Source organism: Coffea eugenioides, chromosome 6 (genome assembly GCF_003713205.1).
Source record: "Coffea eugenioides isolate CCC68of chromosome 6, Ceug_1.0, whole genome shotgun sequence".
Taxonomy (NCBI): domain Eukaryota; kingdom Viridiplantae; phylum Streptophyta; class Magnoliopsida; order Gentianales; family Rubiaceae; genus Coffea; species Coffea eugenioides.
The window spans coordinates 8,954,975-8,982,330 of NC_040040.1; the positions used below are offsets into that span (position 1 = coordinate 8,954,975).

The window sequence follows — 27,356 nt, forward strand, 5'->3', positions numbered from 1 at the left end:
GACTAACAGTTCTTGGATTTATTCTTAAGACAAATGCCCCGTTCTCTTATCGTCTTTTTCCCCCTGTCGGAATTGTGCACATTAGGGAGAGGGAATCCAATGATTGGGCATGATTGAAAAACACTCTCAACTGATAATAGCAAATTTTATTCTAGGAACAACACTGGAAATAGCAAATTTTATTATTCTTAGCTCTCCCCAAATTCCCCGCCCCACCCACAGAAAAGAACTCCCATGCATTCTTATTGATCTTATTTGATAATTTAGTGACGGGGTAGAACACAGGAAACGGGAAAACTACTTTTCACACTAACTGGGTATTATATTTTATGCTTCCATATAATATTTTTTCCATCTAAATTTACCACAAGGATGACTGTTCTTGCTTAAAGCTTGCCCAATGAAAGGATATATTTGACAGACTTCAATTCGCTATCTGGGTTTAAGCTCTTAAGTTGGTGTTGCATGTCCGACAAGTCATGCCACCACCATGGTTTCCTTTCCTTTCCTTTCTGTTTAAACTCACATGTCCGAATAAAAACGACAAAAGAGAGAAATGGCCGTTGCGCTTGATAGAGCAGCAGGAGTATGTGGCACAAAATACAACGGCATAAGACGGAAAAGGGTAAGTGCAAATTAGTCTTCACAGGTGTACAGTAAACAGAAACCATGAACGGATTAAGTTTCAGTAATGTTTCAAAGTTTTTGGTCCCACCTACTAAACTGCCAAAATCAGTGCTAGTCTGGTCCTCCACAGTAGTGAAGGAATCAATAACATGGAGGCCACTAGACTTGACCACGCCCTGGCGAAGGGCTGCTTCCTAATTGGAGAAAAATGTAAAGTGCAAATTAATTAGGCAACCTATCACATTTGTAGCTCAAAAAGGATGGCTATTGCAAAAGACATGCTTTGAGAGATTAATCATTGAAAGGCATCTTCTAGTATATGGCTGGAAGACGAGAAATGATTTTCTCAACTTTAAAGTGGTTACAAGAGGAACAAGGTGGATGCCAAATAAAGGAGTATATGACTATCGAAAGCAGATTCGTAAAAACCAATTTTCAACATCTTTTGACCGTCTTCTATTTGAATTCAAGGTTGGCAAAGAGGTAACACCCGAAACTAATGATAGCAAGTTACTGGAGATGCAGAAGTAGGGAAAATAAACATACATGTCACTCTCATCTATAGGTACAATTACAGAGTGGCTGCATCTGTAAAGAATGAGAATACAGTAACCAGGTTTTGAAGTTGCAGAATTCCTGCAGCTGTCAAAGTTGAAGAAGTTCTAGCAAATGTGTTGGGTAATGCAATATTTCGAACAATTTCCAGAGCAAAGAAATGTGAATGACAAGAAGAAAAAAAGAAGTCTGATAAAAAAAAATAATTTCCATTTCAATTGAAAACTCACCTGAACTTGCTCCTGCACAGGTGGCATTTACCATCTTCAACCCGTAATGATTTGGCAGCTTTATAACATGGAAAATTAGACAAGGCAGAACGAGAGATCCTCAAAGGTAAAACTCTAAATTCACATTAACACTGGGCTCTTTTGACGAGTAAAAGACTAATACTAGTTTGTAAGCATTAGCTTCTGGAATTTGGTTACCTAGTTGGTACAGAAAAATTACCATAAAATTCACACGTCCTAATTTTATGAACGAGAGAAAAATGATTTCTTCTTACTCCATGGAAAACTAAAATTTAGACCATGTCAGAGAGACAAGAGTTAAGTCGTGAACCTGTTCACTTTCAGCACATTGCTTCATGACGATGTCTAGCGTTTTTTATATTATGAGCCTGGTTTTGCACCGCCCCAATTTATTCTCTGCAGCAAAACTGCCAACATTCACCTTAAACACATCTATATGAAGCTCTATGTCATTCTTAACTAAGTGCTAAAAGAGAATGGACCAAAACGACAATCTCCAAATGCAAAAATGTGTACGTTGAAATAATACATCCAACATTATTATGCTGCTTTAGTTAAGAAAGTGTCCTGGAGCTATTGGCTATCAGGGATAGCCTATGACGTTTAGATATGTGAAGCTTCAGAGCATTCTATTTAAAGATACTTCATTGAAGTAGACATGTCATAGTAGCCACCACATCTTCAAACCTTTGATTTTGCACCATCAGGAAGAATTGAGCCTCCTATAATTTTCGTATTCTGTTCCTCCACGAAGAGTATGGACTGATCTCAGGCGGCACTTGGCCTGCAGAAGAAGAATCCTACTCAATCAAGCAGGAGTAAGCAGAACTCCAAGTGAGAACCTCTTCTTTCCAGTAAAAGTAAACACAAAATAGGGTGTCACGTTACATGTTCCCAGCATGATCAGATGACCAGACCAGCATTCTTGTCATATTATTGTTGGAAGAACAACAAAATGTTTGAGATATATTCTGCAATACCTAAGAGAGAATTAACACTAGCATGAACAAGTAAAACGCAATGATCCAACTAAGGATTTCAAATCAGTTTAGTAGAAATGACAAGAGGTCTAAATACCTCAGTTCAATACCAAGTTGTTCAGAGAATTAATCAATTAAGATATTTCGTTTACATCTTCATCATCTTTTACAGGTCATTGAGCAGTCTTAAGCTAGAGGATATTAAACTTTGTTTGATTAGTGTAGCAACCAATCAAAATTGTCATTTTGACCAGCTAAGATTCAGTTGAATTCCAGTAGTTAGTTTGTATTTCCATAACAGATGCAAATGATCAAAAAAACCTAAACTAGCATTTTACGAAGAAATAGTCTTCTAAAGCATGCAGCAATTTGAGTAGAGCACTGAGTTGGTATTTTAGCAGTCGTACCAACTTCCATGCTAGGGATGGCAACGGGGCGGGGTTGGGGCGGGGGACCCCTCCCCCATCCCGCCCCGTTGCCTATTAGTTCCCCCCGTCCCCCGCCCCGTCCCCCGCCTCCTGCTCCCCCCGCCCCGCCCCGCCCCCGCCCCGCTTCCCCCGCGGGTGCCCCCGCGGGGTTAATAAAATTTTATTATATAATTTTATTATAATTAAATTTTAATAAATAATCAAGTACTAAAATATCAACACATCACCAAATTATTATTCATTGTAATTTTGCAATTGAAACTCATAAAAACAATCAAACAGAAGTTATTTGAATACAATCCAATATGATGAAATAAATATAACTAAAATAGTCAAGTTTTCACTTTTAGTACAAATGCAATCACTAATTCATTATTGTGTTTGTGGTTTTTTTTGAGAAAAAAGTATTATTCTATTAAGTGTAATTAGAAATTTAGTATAAATATATTAGTAAATTTAGTATAACTAATTAATAAATTCTATTAGTAGACATGTAGAATTATTCATATAATTGATAATATCAATTATATTACATAAACTAATATACATTATATAATACATCTAACTAATAATATCATTATCATAAGTTTATAACTAATTAACTTACATGTTATATATAATTATATATATACTTTTTTTTGTTTTGCGGGGGGCGGGGCGGGGGATGGGGCGGGGGTATACTCCCCCGCCCCCGCCCCGTTTCTAAGCGGGGGAAAAAATTCCCCCCCGCCCCCGCCCCATCCCCCGCCCCGAGAGCCCCCCGCGGGGCGGTTGCCCGCGGGCACCCGCCCCCATTGCCATCCCTATTCCATGCCCATCGTGGAAAGGGATCACAGTGCAGCCCTCTTTGAAAAGTCAGAGGCCAAAATAAGGACTGCACACTAATGCAATTACGTGCAGTTTCCATTTCAAGATTCTTACTTTAACAATATCTAGTGAAACTTAAATTCAGTTATAACTTACTCATGGTGCCAATGATTGCCAAACCAAACCAACTGCTCACTTGCAAAGCTGCACTGAAGTGCAGTACAGCAGCACTTACTTGGAATGCTGCCAAGATATCGGTATCTTTGGTTTCAAGTGAACATACTAAGAACTACTCAGGTTTTTAACCGATCAAAATTTTTTAAATCCATCATCATACACAATAGACAAAACAATGTGATTGTGTTAACCCTTGATTTTTTTCAATTAGGTTAACCTACGTATGACCAGCTCAACTGGAACTTCCCGAGTGTTTTATGACAATGGCACAATGGGGACGTAGAACTCCAAAGGAATCAAGAAGAAGGCAAGGTGTCACACAGCTGGAACTTCCCTATGGTGGTAATTGGTGCTATGACATGGATATGGCCTACATCCTCTGTGCAAACTTCAGCCGATAGTAGTGCTGGACAATAGTACAACCACCATGGTTTACTATCCTACCTGTGTGCCATTGATGTGGAGAATCATTCTCCTCATTAACACTACTTTAAGATTTAATGCATGAAAGTCACAGCCCCTAATGCTTTGCTACCAACATTTAAAGATGAAAGCTGGCCATAAATGACTGCACAAGATGTTGTAATGACTAACTCCAGCAAAAGTTAAAAAGGAAAATGTTGCGAAAGCTGCTGGGGATTGTACGAAGAGCCAGAAGCATATAACCAGACCTCTGTAACCACGAGATTCTTCAGTTCATCACATTTGCTTCTTCTCAAAGTTAAAACTAACATATTTTAGCACCAAGTCTCAACCCCAAAGACCAGAGCAAGGAAGCCCTTCACACGAACTGTCTCATTGAATCTCATCTATCTTGATAAGCAGTATGCAGAAGAACAAACACTAGCAGCGCAGCAGTGCAAATTTGGAAGGAAATATGATAAGTCTTGTTGAGTTTGCTTAATTATAACCCGTTGCAGATTTATAGCTTATCTTCTCTGTGTAGCTAGAGATGCTTTCAAGCTCAATACTTTTCAGCTAATATAAGCATCTAAGAATTACGATGCAATCATTGCAGAACTGGGATTATAGCCTTTTTTACAATACATATTTCAACTGCAAGTTAATAGCCAGAGCCCGGACGTCAGGTTAAAGTGGATTGCGAAATGCAAAGGCTAGTTCTAAACTTCGAGAGCCCAACATTTTGAACACTATACTCTTGGGACCATTTCCATTTTCTCGCTTCGTTTTCTTCTATTTCTTCCATCTATCTTCTTCTTCTTCTTTTTTTCTGAATTATTCTTCTCTTCCAATTTTCTCATCCAAAAACAAAATATGAAACTGAGCTAAAGTCTTTCCCGTTTGCAGCTGAGACCAACTAATAGCCCAATTAATGGAAACATCTGTGGCATGAAACTCAAAGGCTTCACTGTTTACTAAAGATTACCTCGCTAATCATCATAGTCTCATTAAGCTGCCCAAACCATTTCAACTAATATTTAACAATTGACACATCACACAAGCACAAAAAATCAAACTGTGCAATTAAATGCACCGCAAAACAAACAAGGAAAAAAAAAAAAAAAGAGTACCTGGAGAATTGGCATGTGGAAGGATAAATAGAGCAGGGTCTAGAATCGGTTGGGCTTCTTTCTAAAGCATTAGAACTTTGTCCTACACGCAAAACCAGCTGCAGAAATATTACAGAGAAACAGTTAGAAGTTGGGAGTACAAGTACGACAATAAAACAGGGACAGCCGCTGCAGAAATGCCGGCTGAAGAGAAAAGAGCTACTGCTGAACGGATAACATAGAGTAGCAGAAAAGCGCATTTCTCAAGAGATTCGGCGTCAGCAGTTTTTGCTGGAAAACAACGCAAGAATGTGGCAGAAAAATCGTTTATTTATTCATCCCCATCCTTTGCCTGTATCCGGACTATCCAACTTGATCACCGGAGGCATACCCATACCGGCGGACATAACTATCCCCCTCACCTGCAAGTCAACCGAACGGATTACAGCCTAGAAGAATTATTAACTGGAGTAATTTGCAGAGATTTGAAATTTCAGCGGTTTGGCTGCTGGTACAAAATTTATTTGGTCGGTTGCTTACTTAAATTAAAAGTGAGGAATTATTGAAATTTAGGGTCCAAAGACAGAACCGTTGCTAAATCCTAATTGCAGACTTGCAGTAGCTACGTGCGTGACTACTTCTTTGCTGACGGCTTTTGTGTTTCTCGAATTAGATATTGGAATTTGTGTCGTTTTGGTGTACCGAATCGCACGGGCAAGCCCAATATGTGTTTCATTCAATAGTCCACAGCATGCTGATCCAATCAATGCACATTTTGCATTCAGGCCCATTTCTAAAAGACGCATCATGACGGGTTGATAGGCAAGGAAAGGAAAGGAAAGGAAAGGAAGCGAGGCTACATGAAAACTTTCCTAAAATTGCCAATGTACACGTTTTCTAAGGATATATGCCCCAAATTCCAGAGTCTGTATTATACACAAAATTCAATTTACATCAACTTATTTGGTTTAGGTATTAATCCTCCCTCGGTCGCCGGATGCAGTTTATGCGACATTTACATCCACGACGTTCATTCCCTTGGAACTCTTCATCGAAAACTTACAAGACTCAATTGCATCTGCTATCGACAAGAAGATTGATTCCTTCCCTACTTTCTCCACGAACTTTGTGACTGTCAATTTCTCCATCACTCCAAGCCTCGGATTTATTAAGATCATCTGCATTTCCCCAAAAAAAAAACAAAAAAACCAATTATTATTTGTATCATGATCCTAAGGATTCCTAAAAATAAATTCATTCAAGTCGTCCATTCGTACCTTGATCTCTTTTGATTCAAGAATTCTCATGATTTCGACAAATGCCTCCACACCCGTAATGTCAATGGATGAAACACCTATAAAGAGTTAGTTATATTTGATCATTAGCAGCAGCATTGCCAAAACATTAATCATCTTTGTTTTGTAGAGTAGGTTGCAATATTTGCTTTCGAAACATTAACGTGAAACATTAACGGGTCAAAGCAAGTTGTTGTGCGTACCTCCCAAATCAAGTAATATATACTCAATGTGACCAGTTCCTTTTAATGTTGCATCCGACTGTTCAGTTTTGAGGTATCTCAGAATTCTGCAATCCACCCCCAAAAAAGAAAAGAAAAGAAAAGAAAAGAAAAGAGAGATAAGATCAGAACAACAAATTCTGCCAGCATTAGCGAGTACAAAAGTTAAAAACATAATAATAAGTAGTAATTACTTAGCGTGGTAAAACAAATAATTTGGAGATGCCGTACCTCTCTCTTATGTACTGGGAATTTGCGTAGTAAATAGGGGACCCTAACTGTATAGCAAGGATTCCTGGAATGTCAGTCGCATTGGGATACTGCTCTACGTCGCGATACAAATTTGAACCATGTACATGCCCGAGTTTACAAGTTGCAGGCCTTGCCACATACACAAGCGCTCTGATTAAAGCCAGCCCCACCTGCAAAAGCAACAAAATACTCAAATACGTTTTGATGGATTCGTATTTGGTAGGTAACTAATTAAGTAACCATGGATGGACGTCCTGAATGAATGGTGACTCATGAGCTATGACCAAGGTTACGTTACCGAAAGGCAGAGTCCCATGTCCATGCTGATGAAGACAACACCAAAAAATGCAGCCATGCAAATAACGAAGTCGAACTTGTCCGTCTTGTAGAGGTGATAAGCCTTCTCGTACTCGATCAGACCTAACATTGCTGACATGATAATGGCTGCGAGCGCTACGAGGGGTGTGTAACTGAATAGGGGTGCCAAGAACAAGAGGGTCAGCATCATGCAGATGGCCATCACCACGTTTGACATTTGGGTTCTGCATCCCGCGTTGAAATTCACTGCTGTCTTTGAAAATGGTCCTGCAAAAAATTAGGATGTATGTCGTCAATTTGAGATTAAACAAATTCCATCTTACAAAACTTGTTTGTGGGATTTTCAAACTAAAGATAAAGAAGTTATCATGGTACCAGTTGTTAAGTAGCATGAAGTGAGAGATCCAACGATGTTCATGAGGCCGAAAGCCAGCATCTCCTTGTTTCCGTCAATTTGCTCATTTTTCATGATCGCAAAACTTCTTCCGATAGCAATTCCTTCCTGCAACATATATCATAGTTCCGATTGTTTGAGAAAAATAATTACAGGATTGACTTCATTTGTCAATGGTACGGCACTCAAATTTCGATATCTTACTGCTATAGCGATCATTGCTGTAACAACTCCACCTTTTAGAGGTCCAGCGATATATTTAGGATCAAATGTTATGCGATTAATGGACAAAGGATTTATTCCCTTCTTCAGAGCACCGACCTGTAATAAATACAAATTCCAACGCAGGGAATTTTGAAGAAAAGAAAGGGTTATTCATATTTATCAAGAAGGAATCACATTAAATGTTTCAACTGTAGTTAAATTATGCTTTATCTTTTAAGCAGTCATTGCCAGGCAGATGATTATTAGGTCCAGGACCATAATCAGGGGGGGGGGGGGGGCGGAAAAAAAAAGAAAGATCAATCCCTTCGCAATTTTAAAGTATTTTCCTAATAATTCTGCATTAGGACTATATTTCTAAAAATCGAAATGACGGAAACAGTCAAGTTGATTAGCAATCCCAAAATTCTTTCTTAGTTATGCTCCGTAATTCTTCCTATCCAGTTTTCTTGAATTTGAGGGACTAAAAGTGTAATAATAATTGTTCTCTTGTGGTCTATCAGCAATTACTATGTTTTTTCTTTCTTTGTAGTACTATCACTCTATGTTTCACTTCTATTAAATCTTTTAGTATTACGGAGGAAAGGAAAACTCACAATAGGAATGCCGTGCTTGTCCGCATGACCAAAATAAGCGAAAAGACCTCCCACAATAACGGTAACAATGGGAGCAATTGCTGACACCCAAAATAGCTTCGGTCTCCTTTGCTTCTGCAGAGGGACAAATGTTTCTCTCAATCAGTATATTTTTTATGCATGGACAACAGAAGCTAAAAAAACATATAAGCGACAGAACATTACCACAAATCTGGTGAATTGCAGGAAAGCAAGAAAGATGATTCCAACAAGTGCGCTCTCCCATTGCCACTGTTCAAATATAACAGGTTAATCCTCAGATTATGCATCGCATAAATAGTAGTAGTATTTTTTTTTCCTGTTCCTTTTCCTTTTTCATAATCTGGATGTGTTTGACCATGACCTCCCTTCCTAGTGTACTAAGAAGGACAAGGTTACCTATTAATTCCGCGAACTAACATTAGGCTATAACAACGGAGGGTCATTGAAATGGAGCTTCCTTACAACGTTAGGTACTAGAAATGATGATAGTTCAAAAGGAAATAAAGAAGTAGTAGAAGATGCTATGGAAAGAGTGAGTGAATGTGAAGGAAAAACCTCTTTTCTGTTCTTGAAAACTGCACGTACGACACTAACACAATCGGTGTGGGTGGTGAAATGCTTTAAACCAAGCATGCCCTTCAACTGCTGGAGGCAGATAAGTACTGCTGTCCCTCCCATAAAACCAGTGATTGTCGAATGCGATAGAAAGTCAACCAAAATTCCCAATCTGCAGAATATTTCGCGACAGCCCATCGGTAATTATGTATTAATCTCAGGCACTCAACTTTTTACAAGTTATAGCGAATCCAGTCTGTTTCTCTGCTTGTCAGTAAATACATACTCACCTAAATACGCCCAACGCCAACATAACCAGACCAGAAATGAGGGTGGATGTAAAGACCAAACTGGTATACAATATGGGATCTTCCGAAGCAGGTACCACTTCTTCTATTGATGCAGCTATGATCAATGAGGAAGCTGCCACTGTTCCAACTGCAAGATGCTTGGAACTTCCAAATAGTGCGTAAATAAGAGGCGGGACAAAACTCGAATCTGCAATAACAAATCCAGTAATTCCATTACTAGTAGTGGAACCGCCAAAACAGAGCAACAAAAGAACCATCCAATCCATTTGGTAGTAGTTATCTATACAAAGAAAGGGCGCTTACATAATCCAATAATGGGATCAATCTCGGCGAGCTTAGCATAACTGATTCCTTGAGGAATTGCAAGGCTAGCAATAGTGATGCCAGCCAGAAGATCATACTTGAATAGAGCCAAATTGTACCTGGGCAACCAACCAAAGATCGGCAGAAAGTATTCAATCACCTTCAATGTTTTGCGTGAAGAGGGCTCATTCTTGAGATGGCCGAATGGATCATCAGGGAAGAGGGTCTCTTTGAAGTTGGATTTAAAGACAGTCGGAAAACTTCGCGGCTCAGCAAAGTTCACCCCATGAGCGGAACTACTATCAATCGACATTTTTGCTGCTTAACCTTGATATGATATGTACAGCTTCAAGAAGAGAGGAAGAGTTCAGGACGGGGCTTGAAACTGAATAGCAATGCATGTATTTAAAGAAACAAAATAGTGGGAGATGATGCAAGCATTGACAAAATAAATATTACAGCATTTATTTTTTTTATTTTTTTTTGTCATCGCTGTGGGTATCCGGATCTACACCCGACTAATCCCACAGCGCTCCAGCAGAGCGGGCTCGACCGATGCTGAAGAAGATAACAACTGGGTTGCTGCCCGGAATTGAACCCAGGTGAAACTCACCTAAGGAGGCTATTTTCACCAGCAGACCAACCCAGCGCGGGCAATAAATACTACAGCATTGATTTGTCAAAAATTGACCATTACTGTGTTATTTTGCAACTTGCAAAAGCAAATTACAAGAAACCAATTGTAACTGACATTAGCGGCATATCTAACCTCAGAAAGAAGATTTATTGTTATCCCTTCAGGTCCCTGTTTAACACTTTTGACATCTAATCGGGGACAATCTTAATAGCAGAGTACCCTTCTGACAAGGACACTGAGTTTTGTCTAGGACAGAACCTTTCAGATTTCAGAAGAAAAATCGGAATTTCCAACCTGTGGATACTCCTTCACTGGTTAACGAAGACTCTCTTATTGACCCCAAATATAAAGATTTGATACATATTCTAGGGATCATTATTGGTGGTTGTCTAATTAGGTAAAACTTTAATAAAGGGAGGTCCTATAATCTACCATGTCTACTATTAACCATGCAATAGGGAAGACGAAAATGACTAATTAAGTAACTTTCCATCCTCTCTCTTTATCTCTATATTGCTTCCTTTTTCTTTTTTCCCCCTCTCGGATTGGTTTTGGTTTTTTCTGGTAAGGTTTTATTAGATGGTACATTTTTTCCCCGAACAGGCAACAACCAACAACCTCAGCACACAAAAAAGTGCTCCAACATAGTAATGTTAAGGGAAAACTACCTTCCCCACTCCAAAACCCCTTCGCTGAGGCTTACGTTTGGAGCCTCACGTCATGCAATTTTGTTTTGAGCAACACATTGGCTCGGCTCCGACATAATTGCCCCCTAGACTCGCCTCTCCACCAGGAGTACTTCTTTCATGGAAAATGACTTTCCAAATAAAGCTCCCCACAAAGAAAAAGAAAAGAAAATCACTAAAACGGATTGAATTGATACTAGTTTTTATCTACTTCAATTGAATTGTCCGAGTATTTATGCAAAATAATGTGTCAATAAAGAAATATTTAATACGCTGTATACGTTGAATTGAATTGTCGAGTATTTATGGATGAAATTTTTTTTTTTAAATAAAAAAGAAGAACGAGAAAAAGCAAAAATGACGGTGCACCATAAAGTTTCCCTTATCTTTTGCGAGTAACCATTCTTATTTGAGTTAATGATAGTGTACAACTATCACAGATGGATGCTTGAGTTTACCAGAGTTATGTATAATGCTCAATGAATATATGAGATTAACTCATAAATGTGGATAATGCATGATCATGCATGCATGACATTAGAGTTTATTACCAAAATAACTCTTCTTTCAAAATATATACCCAAAGTAACTTAATTTTAAAATTTATTACCTTTATGATCATTTTTTTGTCACATATAGACTGCATATGTGCTAGGATGGAGATAGAAACACCCTTTATTTCTCTTTCCCATCTAATATTTTCCCCAATTTTCATTCTGAACCTTCCTTCATTTTTTTCTTTTGTTATTTTTCCCTTGTCAAACGTAATTCTAAAAAGCCAATATTTATATTATCAGTATCTAAAAAATATTCTTCTGGAGTCGATAATCTCAAGGTAAATGAAGTTTATTCTCTTGTATTTTCTATTGTCTTTTCAAGGAGTAGAAAAGATAACATAAATAAATATGATAGCCTTGAAGTTTTTGTAACTTTGTCTTGTTATTGCTTACAATTTTCATTGCAAGTTTTGTTGCAATTTTTGTATTTTTCAAATTTATGTTTTGAAAAAAAATGTGCAACAGATTTGATACATTTAAAAAAATTCAGAGACCAATAATAGCACAATGAATATATGAGATTAACTCATAAATGTGGATGATGCACGCATGACATTAACTCAGAAAATAAACAAGATTTTCTACAGCGCGAATCAATTTTAAGAATTTGCTTACCAAAATCAAGCCAACTACTAAAACAAGGAGGAGACTCAAATGTACAGTCGGGATGTTTCAAAATCACAAATCCTGTGCTTTCCTTCCCCGGATTGAAGCCCTGAATGCACCAAGAAAAGAGAAATGTCTTGACCACCTGAATAAGAAGATGATGATCATCCCATCAAACCATCATTAAAAATTACAAAAATTCAACGCTTCCAAAGAAATCAAGAAACATTATTATAAGTTTTCCCCAAGAAAAAGAGGGAGGAAAATACACATGCAAGTGCTGACCTTGCGGTAAATTCAGCTGTCTAACGAGTTGAAATTCTACAGCGCTTCGAGCCTGCAAGTCTATATTTTTAAAAAAAAATTCCTAAAATATATATAGATATAGAATGCTGAATGTAATAAGTGATATACGTCACGTAAATTACTTGTACTGGTAATCTACGTGACGTTACTGGTAATCTACGTGACGTATTAAATAAATCGGGGATGACAGGTTACAGATTCTGGAAGTATTAACAAAAAAGGGAAAAAAAAAAAAAAAGGATAAAAGAGGCTATTAACTCCGGAGAGAAGGGTGGAAGAGAGAATGGATAAGCTTGTATTGGAAATGCTTTCCCAAGCCAATCTTACCCGAGAGGGAAAAGCAATGCGAGGATATTAACTCCGGAGGGAAGCCTAGTTTCAGAAAACTTTCAAATATCCGAATGTAAATATATACACACATACATTCCTATGCAATACCACCTCAATTTTGGCGGATTAAATCTCCTTATAGAACGCAGAATATCTGATTGGTTTGGATAAGCACAAAATCAGTGGCACCTTGAATTAGGCTTTGGTTGGAGTGAAAATAGGAATGGGATCGGCTGGAATAAACCTGCCGTGTTCCTTGAGACTAGATTCACCACTTAACTCCACTTTACAATGGCAATTACTATACGGGCAAAATGTACCTCTATTATTTCTTCTTTTTTTTTTCTTCTTGTGAAAAATATAATATACATCTATTTTTTACTGACTTTTTTTTTTTTGGTTTGTCTTTACTTTTTCTTTTGAATGTTTAATGTACCAAATGGTAGATACTAGATGGAACGAGCAAATTAAAGAGTTAAAATACTCACAACATAAAAAAAAAAAAAACCAACTATGTTTGTAAATTGTAACTAAATATTGATAACCTATATGAATATTTTGCATCATACTATCATTATAATTTGAACTAATTCCGCATTTTCGTTTCTGATATTTTCATCTATTTCCATTTTGCATTGCTCAATTAGTTTTTTTGGTCAAGCGAAGGATTTAACCGGATTACGAAGCTATGTGAATGTAGTAGTACGTGTTGATTCTGAGGTCTTCCCATGTTTGAGTTAATTTTGATCGACATGAATTTAATACTTTCAGGTTCACAATAATTACTAGTAACACGTACGTTACCAGAAATCTCGCGCGGAACAATCTCTTCTTACCAGAGGATTTTGTTGAAAAATAACTAAATAAGTATTAAGTGACCACATCCCTCAAAATTTTAGACTTTTCAGAACTTGTTGTATCTATTTAAAAAAAAAAAAAAAGTTACATCTATTCTTTCCCCAGTTCCTATGGAGCCCTTTTATGTGTTTTTGTCGTGTGTCCCAAATTTTCATCTATTCTTTCCTACTTTTTGCTGTCCTGTGTAAATTTGCTCTCTGATGCGACTGCCGAAGTGAAGGTCCGACCTGCACGCGGGCGAGCTGCGGGGCTGAGTCCCCTGTAGCAACTCCGACGATCAAGTCAGAGGAAGATCTTGTAAGTGAAAGAGTAGAGATTGTGCTATGAATAGCGTACCTTGTGCCTCTCTTTTGTGTAGTATTTATAGATGCTCAGGTAGTAGCTTCCTGGTAGGACAAGGAGTCCTTACTGGAGTGAATGACTCCTAGGGCTCCATGACACAAGCCTAAGGATGCGGACCTCGCAGCCCATCAGGCCCCTACGCCTGAGAGGCGGCGCCTGCATGGGCCGACCTGAAACCGTGGCCCAGTACCTCCAGTCCGAGCTCGTGGGTCGGACTGGGCTGTTCGTGGCCCGGGCCGATGTGCGTCTGGGCCCCACTACACTAGCCCCCCTCTAGTCTAGAGTCATCGACTGTGCGCGTGAGTCTAGCCGTCTTTCTGGCATCGCGTCAGCTCGGTGTGGGGCCCCTGTCTAAGAGTGGTGCACGCAACCGTCGCGTCGGTTCGCGTCAGTCACCTCGATCGTCACGTCCGCCAGCTACGACGGTTAGGAACGGTTTCCCATAACGGTTCAAATAAATGCACGTCCCTTCATCTTCCCGCCTTGTGAGTTGTCTATAAATAGGCTTCTTGGGCGTCATTTTCACACCCCTTCCTTCATTTTGTCAGTTCGCTCCTCCCCTCCTTAGTTCGCTGTTTCACTTTCTTTCTTCCGAGAGCACGTCGGATCGCCCAGCTTTAGGAGTCCAGAGTCAGTCCGCGCTATCCTTAGATCAGCCTTTCATCCGATCTCCTCCCATCAGTAAGTTCCCCTTTTCCTTTTTATGTCTTCTTATAGTTCTGATAGTTCTGACGTCACCAGCTCAGCCCCTAGGCATAGGACGTCTAGCCCCATACTCTTAGATAGCAGCTCCTCCGATTCCTTTAGTTCTTCCCCTTCAATTTCATTTGGGCCAATACCCGCGCCTTCTTCCGTCCAACCTCCTGTTAGAAACATGAGCCCAGTGGAGCAACCTGCCCAGCCCCTAGTTGGAGCTGCTGAACAGGCAGCTCCGATCCAGACGGCAGCAGGGACCTCGGGAGGACCTAGTTGTGACTTCGGAGAGGTCGACACTATCCCCCCAGCCCTGGAGCAAAAGGACGTAGACGTGCTGGTAGAAAAGTACGAAATCCCAGCCCATTTTGAACCTAGGGCTGCCCACCCAGGAGAGGTCGCCAGCCGACCTCCTCCCGGGTTCGTGGCGATCTACAGGGACCAGCTAATGGCTGGCCTTCGCTTGCCTATCCCTGATTTCCTTTTCTTTATCCTCACTTTCTGGGGCATCCGCATAACCCAGGTCATTCCCAATGGCGTCCGCTCCATCATAGGTTTCTTTATCCTATGTCGTGCCTTAGAAATCCCATTTTCTCACGACCTGTTCCAAGCCTTCTTCCAGATGAAGGTCAGCGGGAAGGTGCCTGGGTGGTTCTATTTTGCCCGCAGAAGTGGAGCAAAAACCCCCACCCGTGAACTGTTCACGGGAGCACCTTCCTCAATTAAAGACTGGAAGCGTTACTTCTTCTTTGTGAAGAACCTGGGCTTCCCCCCCCTGACCTGGAGGGCGGAGTCTCAGGTCTCGGATCCACTTCCGTCCCCGCTCCCTGTGAACGAGCTCAACCGGCTACTCAGCTCGGAAGAGAAACTGGAGGTGAAAGAGTTCAGCAATGCCCAGCTTTGGGCGGCGGGGCTGATCCGAGCTAATCCCTCAGATCCCTCGCCTGAAAATAAATCTTTATCGCCGGACGAGCTGACAGCCTGTAATCGACCTGGACCTCAGTCTTTCCTTTCTTCCTCTTTTTTTTTTTTAATGCATATACTGACCTTCTGATCTTCTTCATGTGCAGTGAAGAGATTTTCTTCACTTCTGACCATCGGAGGCGCCAGCACTCCGGGCACCACCCCGCAGCCCTCCGCAGCCATCCCGGCCAGCTCGGCTCCGGTTCCACCGCTCCAGCCAGCTCCAGCCAGCTCCTGCCCAGTCCTCTAAGCCCGTAGAGGCTGAAAAAAAGAAGAAGAAGAAAACGACCGCCAAGAGAGCCAGGGTGGAGACGACCTCGTCCCCAGCTCAGGAAGAGAGGCCGACGCCTGAGCCCGGTCAGGACGTCCACTACGGTGTGAACACCGCCGAGGAGCAAACCCGGGCCGGAGCTCCTCCTAACCTGTGGCAACACCAGAGCTCTACCCTACTGTTCGACCCGCAGACGCGGTTGGTCACGCACCAACATCCAATGAACTTCTGTCCCCAGTGGAGGCTCTCCATAAACGATCGAGCCCAATTTCCACATGTAGCCAGGGAGCTCGCCCACGGGGCCATCCTACCGCGAGACTTCAACTTGGTTAAGGCCATGGAGTCGTCCGACCTCCTCGACTACTATTACACAGGCGCGGCTCAGGTGAATGTGGTCGGGTCCGAGCTGGCAAAGCGCTACGAGAGCCTGCTCCCCCTGATGAGCGAAACAAAGGCTGCCAACGAGAAACTGCTAAGCCAAAACGAAGCAGCCGTGGTCGAAACTGAAGGTCTGAAAAAGCAGCTCGCCCAGGCGCACTCAAGCTTCGAACTGGAGCTGAAGAAAAACTCCGAACTGTCCTCCCAGCTGAAGGAGGAGCAAAGAAAGAGCGCCGAGTTGTCTGCTCAGATCGAGGCGGCCAGGGCCGAAGGTCGCCAAGAGGGAGTGCGGACCTATCTCGGGTCAACAGACTTTACGAATGATGTGGCTGCCCTGAACACCCCCGTGCTCCATCATGGGTACTCCCTGGCCCTGAAGGAGGTGCAAGAGCTGGGTCTGCCTGGATTCGACCTGGGAAAGTTCACAAGCTACAACCCTCAGGCTATCGAGCAAGTGGACCGTCTGGTAGAGGGCTACACGCGCGGGCGCAAGCTGGCCGACCTGGTGGCGGACCCCCTACTGCCTGTGACCACCCCCGAATCCGAGCAGGAGGAAGAAGAGGGGGAGAACTAGAGTAGGTCGTAGGATAGGTCCCGAACTATTGGTAGGCAGTTCTTTTTGTACGAGCCTTGCTCTGCCCCCGCTCAATTTCTTTTGTGTGAGCTCGGCTCCCTTTTGAACAGTCTTGATGAATTCAATGAAAAGCCTTTTGCAGAATTTTGCTTCATACTTAGTTTTATTCGACAAACTTTGTCACAAGATACACCCGTTCGGCCCGATACCGACCTAAACGAGCTACTCTAAGACAGAATAACTTGTTAACGAAATACATCAACATTAATCGAAGTTTTGACCTTTAGCCGAACTGTCATGTGCGAGCCTAACGAAAAATCCTCAGGTTGGAATTGTGCCAAGTACGAGGGACCTCTTCCCCGCTGAGGTGAGCTAACCTGCAGTATCCAGCTCGGTCTGCTTCTTTCACCACTTAGGGTCCTTCCCAATTTGGACCCAGCTTGCCAGTGCCCTGAAGCCGACTTACGCTGTTCTTCCTCAGGACCAGGTCCCCTGGCTTAAAAGCCAGAGGCTTTACCCTAGCATTGTAGTGTCGCGCGATCTGTCCCTTATATTTGGCCATGCGTATAGCTGCTTCTTCTCTCCTTCCTTCCAGCAAGTCCAGGTTAAGACGCAGCTCCTCTTCATTGTCCTGAGCTATGAAGTTCTGAACCCTGTTCGAAGGAACACCTATCTCCGCCGGGATCACAGCCTCTGCTCCATAGGTCAGCACGAAAGGAGTCTCCCGAGTAGCAGTTCGGGGAGTGGTTCGGTAAGCCCACAGTATGGTCGGCAGTTCGTCCAACCACCCAGTTCGGGCGGACTCCATCCGTGTTTTTAAGCCGTGCAGTATGGTCCTGTTGACGTTTTCGACCTGACCGTTTGCCTGAGGGTGGCCTACCGAGGTGAAGTGCTGCCGGATTCCGAGCTCCGTGCACTAACCTTGAAGAGCAACGTCAGCGAACTGGCGTCCGTTGTCTGAGACCAGGACATGGGATATACCAAATCGGCAAACGATGTTCTTCCAGAGGAACTTCTGCACCGACCTGCTGCTAATGGTGATAAGGGGCTCGGCCTCCACCCATTTGGTGAAATAGTCTACAGCCACAACCACATGCTCATAACCCCCTGGAGCTCGGGGAAATGGACCCAACAGGTCGATTCCCCATTGGAAAAAAGGCCAAGGGCTCTGAAGAGGGATCATCTCCTGAGTCGGGGCGTGATGGATCGGCGCATGCAGCTGGCAGGACTTGCACCGAGTTACCAGCTCAATCGAATCCAAGAACATGGTCGGCCAGTAGTAACCAGACAGCATTCCTTTCTTGGCCAAAACCCTCGGGCCGACGTGGTTTTCACATATGCCCTCGTGCAGCTCACGCAGGATGTAGTGTCCCTCTTCCGGAGTAATGCACCTCAGCCACGGGCGTAGGTAGGATTTCCTGTAAAGCACCCCATTTGAGAGCTCGTATCCCCGCGACCTGAGGAGGACCCTTCGCGCCTCCACCCGGTCTTGAGGGAGCTCTCCACTAGCTAAACACCGTACAATGGGATCCATCCATGAGCTCACTACTTGAATAACAGACAAGTCCACCTGGTCATACGCCCGATTTCTGACGACTTCCACCAAGACTTCTTTGTTCAACGTGCCAACCGAGGTGGAAGCTAGCTTGGACAGGGCATCCGCCCTCTTATTTTGGCTCCGAGGGACCTGCTTGAGCGCGAATACTTTGAACTGGGCCCTTAGCTCATGCACTTTGGCGACGTACCTTTTTAGGGGCTCCTCCTTAACTTCGTAACTTCCCCCTACCTGGTTGACTATCAGCTGTGAGTCGCTGTAGATTTCTATTGACTCGGCCCCCAACTTCCGAGCTATCACCATCCCTGCGACCAGGGCCTCATATTCGGACTCGTTGTTAGAGGCCCTGAAATCAAACCTCAGGGCATAGGCCAACTCATCCCCCAGAGGGCTAGTCAGGAGGAGCCCTGCTCCGCATCCTTCCTTGCTTGACGACCCATCCAAGAACAGGGTCCAAACTGGAATGATCTGATCAACTTCGCCAGTGGCCTGTTCGACCTCGACAGCCTCTTCGGCATGTTCAGCCTCCGCTGCTTCTCCGATCTGTCCGGCCTGAGCTCCCTTTGTGGCCTGCCCGACCTTGACATGTCCCTCCGCCTGCTCGGCCTCGAAAGCCTTGGTGGCTCGCTCGACCTGGACAGCTTTTTCGGCCTGCCTGGCCTCTGCCACGCCTTGGGTCGTTCGGGACTGGGTGGTCTGCGTGGCCTCGACAGCTTCTCCGACCTGCGGGGCCTCGGCTGCGTCTCTGGTCCGTTTGACCTGTGGTTCCGGTTGTCCGAAGGAGACCCCTTCGGCTATAAAATCTGCCAATGCTTGGGCCTTAATGGCCGTGCGAGGTTGGTAGCCGAGGTCGTATCCGGACAGCTCCACGGCCCACCTCACCATTCTCCCTGAGGCGTCAGGCCTTGAAAGAATTTGCTTGAGTGGCTGGTCGGTCATAACCACCACAGGGTGAGCTTGGAAATATGACCTGAGCTTCCGAGCCGCGTGAACTAACGCCAAGACATATCGCTCAATCGAGGTGTACCTTGTCTCCGCGCCCTGCAGAGCTCGGCTGACATAGTATACAGGCTTCTGGACTTTTCCTTCTTCCCGAACTAGTACCGCACTGATCGCCTCCTCCCCTACTGCTAGATAGATAAATAAGGTTTCTCCATGCGCAGGAGAGGTCAAGGACGGCAATCGCGCGATGTGGGCTTTCAGCTGGTCAAACGCTTGCTGACACTCGGGGGTCCACTCGAACTGAGGGCCTCTTCGCAGGGCCCTGAAGAAAGGGAAACCCCGAACTGCAGATTTCGACAAGAACCTGTTCAAGGCCGCCATCCTGCCAGCTAGCCGTTGAACCTCTTTTATGCTTCGGGGAGAAGCCATGTCCATGATGGCTTTTACCTTGTCGGGGTTAGCCCTTACTCCGTCTTTTGATATCATGTATCCAAGGAACTTGCCCGACCTGACCCCGAAGGTGCATTTCTTGGGATTTAGTCGCATCCGCGAGCTCCGTAGGACGTCAAAGATCTCCCTGAGGTCGTCGACGAACTGCTCCTGAGTTCGGCTTTTCACCAGCATGTCATCCACGTATACCTCCATGTTTCGGCCGATCTGGTTTTTGAACAGCTTGTTGACCAGCCGCTGATAGGTCGCGCCTGCATTTTTCAAGCCAAATGGCATGGTGGTATAACAATACGTACCGTATTCGGTGATGAAGGCAGTCTTCTCTTGATCCTCCTCATCCAGAGCTATCTGGTGATACCCTTTGAAAGCATCCAGAAAGCAGAAGATCTCGTACCCAGTTGTTGAGTCGACCAGCTGGTCGATGCGAGGGAGAGGGTAGCAATCCTTCGGGCAAGCCTTATTCAGGTCGGTGAAGTCCACGCACATCCGCCAAGCTTTGTCCTCCTTTTTGACCAGCACCGGGTTGGCCAGCCAGGTCGAATAGTGGATCTCTTTCACAATTCTAGCCTCCAACAGCTTGCCCACCTCTTCTTTAACGACCTCGTTGCGTTCAGGTGCAAAGTTTCTCTTCTTCTGTTTCACTGGCCGGATGCTCGGATCCACATGCAGCTTGTGGACTGCCAGTTCGGGAGGAACTCCTGTCATGTCATCGGCACTCCAAGCAAAGATCTCGGCGTACTCCTCCAGGAGGGACTCCAGGGCCCTCCTTACCTGCTCGTTTAGTCCAGATCCCGCCTTAACCACACGATCAGGTCGCTCGGGGTTGACAAGCAATTCAAGCAGATTTTCGTCCGTCTCCAACCTCTCCTCCTTCTCAGTAGGCTCCCAGGGCTCCAGAAGGACTGTCTGCGCCACCAGCTTCTCCTTACCCTTGAGGGTTGCAATATAACAGGCTCGAGCTACCTCCGGGTCCCCCTGCACCTCGGCCACTCCCTCGGGAGTGGGGAATTTCATGCTGAGGTGTAAGGTCGAACAGACAGCTCGGAGTGCGTTTAGGGTTGGACGTCCCAATATCATGTTGTAGGAGGACGGCTCCTTTACCACCGCGAAATTTACCTGAACAGTTCGGCACCTTGGTGACTCCCCTATAGTGACCTGGAGGGTTATCATTCCCTCAGGCCTTACCGGCGGACCTGCAAACCCTATCAAGGGGGTACGAACTGGGATGAGCTGTTTATCTTCCAGCTGCAGTTCTCTGAAGGCCTTGTAGTACAACACATCGATGGCGCTCTCATTATCTATGTACACCTTTTTTACCTTATAGTTACACGTGACGACCTCTATCACAATTGCCTCGTGGTTATTGGAAGCTAGGGGTACCGCATCCTCCGGCCCATAGATGATCTCCTCGTACATCTTTAAGCGCTTGTTTGAGCTCTCCCCACTGGGGGGAGGTCTGTTATTTCGCCGAGCCGAATGGCTATCCCCTCCAGCAGGTCCCCCTGCAATAGTGTTGATCACCCCCGCCAGAGCCTGCTCCCCGCGTACCGGAGTCCGCTCCCGAGGACCCCGAGGTCGGTCGTGCGAGCTGGGCGCCCGTTCTCGCTTGAATCCTCCTTGCTTCTGATCAGTTCGCCCTTCGCGGACGAACTGGCCAAGATGACCCCTCCGGATCAGCTTCTCAATTTCCTTCTTAAGGTGGCGACAGTCTTCAGTGTCGTGGCCCACATCCCTGTGGTACGCATAGTACAGGTCCTGATCCCTCCTGCTTCTATCCCCGGCCAAGGGCCGGGGAGGTCGGGATAGCCCTTCCTGCTCCATCACTGCGAGGACCCGAGCTCGGGGGGCGGTGAGGGAAGTCCAAGGCTTGTCTGCCCCTAAGGGTTGGCTTCTAGGCGGGTGGTCATAGGTACTTTTCCGCCCTTGGTCACGTCGCACGTCCCCCTGGTCAGTTGTCCTTCTGCGCTTGTCATCCCTCTGCCTCTCCTGGGCGCTCTTCAGGCGATTGGCCTCCTCAGCATTGGCCTTCTCATGAGCTCGATCCAACATCTCCCGAACTGACTTGGGTGGTCGCTCCACGAGCTCGGTGTATAACTTCTGCTTCCGTAGCCCGTTAATGAAGGTAGCCATGACCACCTTGTCATCTCGGTCGCGGACCTGGAGGGATTCGTTATTGAACCGCACCATGTATTCACGCAGTGACTCCTCGACCCTTTGTTGAATGGTCATAAGGTGAGCGGTGCTTTTGGAGAAGGCTCGTGAAGAAACGAACTGTGCTGAGAACAGTCGCGTGAGCTGAGTGAAAGAACTAATCGATCTGGGGGGAAGTCCCTGGAACCACTGCTGAGCCCTTCCTTCTAGGAACATCGGGAAGGTCTTGTACCTGACCGCATCTGCGGCCGTTTGTAAGCGCATCTGCGTCATGAATACGAACAGGTGGTCTTCCGGATCCGTAGTAGCGTCGTAAGGTTTCATGGTTGGAATTTTAAACTTCGCGGGCAGTTGGTATTCCTCGATGTCAAGCGCAAAGGGGGAAGCAATGTACCTGTCCGCCTCCGGGTCAAGCATCAGGTCCAGCTCGTCCCGTACCTGTTGTCGCTCCCTCCGGGGGGAGAGCCCCCGGACGGGCTCCGGATGTTCAGTTCGGGAGTTCTTGTGAGATGGCTCCACGACCTCGACCTGCTCTCGCGTGAGTTCCCGACGCGCCCGCTTGGCCCCGTGATTGGGGCTCCCAGTTCGGGACTCTGACAGGTCGGCTCCTTGGACCTTAGGCTCCTTGTCGAACTGACCTCCCGACTGCCCTTTGAGGTAGTCCACGATCGCTTCGAAGGTGGGCAGGTTTGCCGCCACCGTTTGCACCAGCTGTTCAGGCGGAATCCGTGAAGGCCCCGCCCCTGCTCCCTCAGGTGTCGGATCCCGATGAGAATTTAGGGGGGCGCTTCTCTCCTTCCCCTTAGATGCACCAGCGTTCCTCTGAGACCTTGTTTTCGGCATGATTCGCGAAGAAAAGTAACGTGTTCCCACAGACGACGCCAATTGATGCGACTGTCGAAGTGAAGGTCCGACCGGACCGGGTGCCTAGGGAGCGAGCTGAATCGTCCGACCTGCACGCGGGCGAGCTGCGGGGCTGAGTCCCCTGTAGCAACTCCGACGATCAAGTCAGAGGAAGATCTTGTAAGTGAAAGAGTAGAGATTGTGCTATGAATAGCTACCTTGTGCCTCTCTTTTGTGTAGTATTTATAGATGCTCAGGTAGTAGCTTCCTGGTAGGACAAGGAGTCCTTACTGGAGTGAATGACTCCTAGGGCTCCATGACACAAGCCTAAGGATGCGGACCTCGCAGCCCATCAGGCCCCTACGCCTGAGAGGCGGCGCCTGCATGGGCCGACCTGAAACCGTGGCCCAGCACCTCCAGTCCGAGCTCGTGGGTCGGACTGGGCTGTTCGTGGCCCGGGCCGATGTGCGTCTGGGCCCCACTACACTCTCCTTTGAATATTTTGTTATTGAAGGGAACAAAAAAAGAAAAGAAGCTTTTTAATGGGGATTGAATAAACGGTGTGTGCTTTTTAAATCAACAAGAAAAAAGGTGAAGCTAACCCATTATATGTAGATGCTCGGAATGAGTAACATGGAAAAATACCTTGACATGAAAAATTATTCTGATCTCTTATTATTTTAAATGGGTGAAATGTGTCGATACAAAAAAGAAAAATTAAAGAATTATTATTGTTTTTAGTTTTTCATAATCGTGACCCCATAGGAAAAGTATATATCTTTCAACGGTGGCTTGCAATTATTGCTTCAGCGACTGAGATTTACTTGATAAATTGGAACATGTGACAAAAACACGTAAAAGGGCGGCTCGAGGATTGGAACCGATCTGCGGATGGATTTAATCCGAAAAGTTACTAAGATCGCTACGTGGCGACATATTATTCCTCTACGCTTTTGTTGGGATACTTCATGTTTTGCGTACGCGACACCGGATCTATAGTATTATCCCAGACAGTTGAAGAGATATCAACGTAAAATTTCTGACGAGCTAGTAAAAATACACAGTCCTACTACTACGCACGGTAGTGTCATTATTGAAAATAATTAAAAGAGAGCGTGAATTTTTTTTTAAAAAAAGAAATTTGTACCAAAATAATTGAAATATGAGATTTGTTTAGCAATAGTTCAAACTATAATAAAATATGTACATTATTTATGAGCTACCTTTTTATGGAAGTTGAATCTTGAAATAAAAATAGGAATGTATATTAAAAAATAAATGATATGTGGATAGAAATAAATGTAATAGCATGTTTAATTTGATCTGAAAATGAAATAATTACAAATATTATACATTTGATTTTGTATGAAGGTATGCATATTTTTCACACCAATTAATCTTAAGTACGAAAACCAATATTAGTGGATTAAATAATTATATTTAATTTTGTAGAGTTCATACTACAAATAAGAAGGTACGATCTTTGCATGAATTGATCCATTGATTGAACATCTTACCTCCATTTCTCTGAGAATTAAGAGCATACAAAATTCGAAATTAGTGTCTTTCCAGGAAAAAGAACTAACGAGCGTAAAGGTGTTGGTTGGTTCCTCAAATCTGCAAAAATATGCTGTTGCTTACCACTTGTCGAGTGCTTCTCTTTCTATCCATTATTACATACGACCTTCCTCAGTTAGCATGAGATTTGCGTGGCCACTCCATCAAAGTGACGGCGTGCTACACATTCAGGCCAGATAGAGATTTTACTCAAGTTTGAAACGTAATTCTTTCATATGATAATTCATCAACTTTTCTCTTTTTCTTTCTTCAACGGCCTTCATCATTGCAAAGTTGGTAAGTAAAAGTGGAGACAAGAAAATTTGTGACAAACTACTATTAACTGGGACGACGACACACGAAGAGTTTGCAATTTCCAACGAATCCACTGGAAGCGGAATTGTGCAACCGCGAGAGAACAAGTAAGTGGATGGCAAAGGCGTGTTATGCACGTACATTTTGCTGCGGATCAATAGCTCATACGCTAGGCTTTCAATAGCTTAGATTATTGTTTTGGAGGATTAGAATTCCACCCAATCTTCTCTTTCTCTGCGTTGTTGTTTCGACAATTTGGTTCTTCTCTGAATTCCATCTTTACTCCGGCGGCATACGTGAGAATTTCTTCTCATCTGCCTCCACCCAAATTTTAATAAAGGCTTAAAAGCGCTAAACCCCACTAAAGGTTGGTATTATTTGCACTTTTTCCCCTAATAATATTTTTGTTGCAGTTCCCCCCCACCCCCAACTAATGGTCAACACAATGGCTTAATAAGGAGATAATGATCTCAAAATAACAATTAGTAGAAACAATACTTGAAAATGAGATTTGATTTTTTTTTTCATTTCAAGAAAATGCCATTAAAAATGAATTTCAACCACTTAAAATAATCACATGCCCTTGGAATCTATTGTAGAATTTAAAATAATACTATGCTATTTTAACAACAACAAAAAATTCATTGAAATCTTCAAATGTCCATGACACGCATATGAGATATATTTTATCACATTTATATCTCACCTCTACTTATTGATGTTAATTTGAGGGGTCATATTTTAATTAACACTGTGAGATTTAATTTGAGGAGTCATATTTTGAACAATAAAAAAGTTTCAAATTTAGTTAACAAGATGAGATTTTTTATTTTTAATAAAAGTAAAATATTTTGGGAGTTTAGTTCTTGATTTTCTCGAAAGAAAAAAAAATTGCATTAAGGTGAGATGAGAAGCTTGGGCACGGAAACGAAGGATGGAGAAAATGGATATAGGTAGGACAAAATTGAAACTTTTGATATTCTTTAACTATAAAAGATGATGTGGCTTAACAGAGGGAGTAAAGTGGAACAAAAAAAAATAGGTAGGGGAGAAAGTACAAATAACACCAAATATTATGGAGACTTGGTACCTTTAACCCTTGAATAAAATGATTGAAAAACAAAAATATTTAATTTGAGGATATGATTATGGCTTTATTATTTTTTTTTTGCTCAATATTCAATTAACTTGTACTGATGGAAAGATGGTTGCATCAGATGATAATAAGATGGAAGGAATCGTAAATAGAAGGTATGGAATTTAAGAATTTCCACTTAAAAAAAAAGTGTTGATGGAATTGTTGGTAGTCATTGGTAGCACGATAAAAGGTGTAGACACGGCTTTGACCATGTCAAAGTTCGAGTACTTTTTCTTTTCTACTGCTAATAAAACCATCCAGTTTTCCCTGCTGTAGCACGATGCTCATGAAAGTTTCAACCACATTTCTTGGTGCAAAATTGAGGTGCAATGACGTGTAGTTAAGGAAAAGACAAAGTAAGAAAAAGTTTAATGGAGCCCATTTCAGAAGTTAACTGCCCCGGATGAATTTCCCGACTCACTGCCTGAGTATTACTTTTGAGTTAGTGAATTGTGATCGACATTCACTTCACAGTAATGTCCATTACTTACAAATACAAGCAATGAGTTGGAACTCATTGATCTCTTGTTTCTTGCGTATTGTCACTTGAGAAGGTTGGATTCGTTTTAGTTAAACCAATCCAAATTTTCTTCTGAAAAGCTTTCTTTATCTGCAGTTCGAAGTTCGATGGCACACGTAAACGAGTTCAAACAAATTCTGAGATGATCGACTGGGTACCATACTTGCTACAGGAAGTCAAAACTTCAAAGCTAGCAGCTAGCTATAGTCGTCGCATATATCGTACAACAATTTCAGTGAGATTTTTCAACAGGCTGATGTGTTATCCATTATGGAAATTAAGCAGCTTCAGAGTACTTGCGGAGGAGGTCAGCAACAATAACATCCGCGACGGATGCCATCGCAGTAGATGCCAGAACAGATTAATTATTTGACCAAAAATGCTGTTGGAAAGAAAGGGAATTTTTTTTGTTACACGCGAAAAGATCGTTCAATGAGGTGCAACATGAATAAAATGACCAGACGATAAATCTAGGGATTAGTATTTTGAACTCCCCAGCCTGATCAGGGGTGTTCTGCAAATGGAAATCCACGCGGCTTCCATTAACCTCTCTGAAATACGGGTGTGTTTGGATAGGAGATTACTATTTGAAATCACTTGATCGCCCCCAACCCTTTCGCGTACCTCTATTGAAACAGTTAATGGTTTCGTGTTCTTTTATCGATTGGTTATTCCTCTCCATTTTTATATCTTTTTTCAATTTTGGTCTCGATTAGTTCACAAGATTGAATGGCAAATTCTCTCTTTGACGCCCCCCTCGATTTGATTGTTTTCCAAGAATGTTGAGCCGCCGGGTATGTAAGTCATATATATGAGAGGAACTTAAAATAAAAGGTGGACTTTTGGTTTTTTTGCACAGG

The 27,356-nt window shown here is 43.4% G+C and overlaps 1 protein-coding gene and 1 long non-coding RNA gene across 5 annotated transcripts; both read right to left on the minus strand.

The window, feature by feature from the left end:
* Window positions 1-725: 725 nt before the first annotated feature.
* Window positions 726-5,946, minus strand: LOC113773244. 4 transcript variants are annotated; one of them, XR_003468786.1, is made up of 3 exons: window positions 5,877-5,946; window positions 5,358-5,758; window positions 726-2,233 (listed from the first exon to the last, which is right to left on the minus strand). It is a non-coding gene; the product is annotated as an uncharacterized LOC113773244 (long non-coding RNA). The 4 variants fall into 4 exon arrangements; XR_003468784.1 differs by adding an exon at window positions 2,322-2,404 and having other exon boundaries at window positions 5,358-5,938; XR_003468785.1 differs by adding an exon at window positions 2,322-2,413 and having other exon boundaries at window positions 726-2,217; window positions 5,358-5,938.
* A 374-nt stretch (window positions 5,947-6,320) lies between these two features.
* LOC113773490 (probable sulfate transporter 3.5) lies at window positions 6,321-10,137 on the minus strand. The gene is made up of 12 exons (XM_027318136.1): window positions 9,825-10,137; window positions 9,501-9,708; window positions 9,211-9,382; window positions 8,839-8,904; window positions 8,635-8,748; window positions 8,021-8,137; window positions 7,798-7,924; window positions 7,403-7,689; window positions 7,084-7,274; window positions 6,835-6,920; window positions 6,614-6,690; window positions 6,321-6,514 (listed from the first exon to the last, which is right to left on the minus strand). Exons 1-12 carry the CDS (start codon window positions 10,135-10,137, stop codon window positions 6,341-6,343), a joined length of 1,932 nt encoding a protein of 643 aa, XP_027173937.1. The 3' UTR covers window positions 6,321-6,340.
* Window positions 10,138-27,356: the final 17,219 nt, after the last annotated feature.

Coding starts and splice junctions, on each gene's coding strand:
- LOC113773490 (XM_027318136.1), bottom strand. CDS start 10,137: ATGTCGATTGATAGTAGTTCCGCTCATGGGGTGAACTTTGCTGAGCCG. Junction 8,138..8,634: donor ACAAGCACGGCATTCCTATT/GTGAGTTTTCCT, acceptor TATTTATTACAG/GTCGGTGCTCTGAAGAAGGG. Junction 6,921..7,083: donor TCCCAGTACATAAGAGAGAG/GTACGGCATCTC, acceptor GGTGGATTGCAG/AATTCTGAGATACCTCAAAA.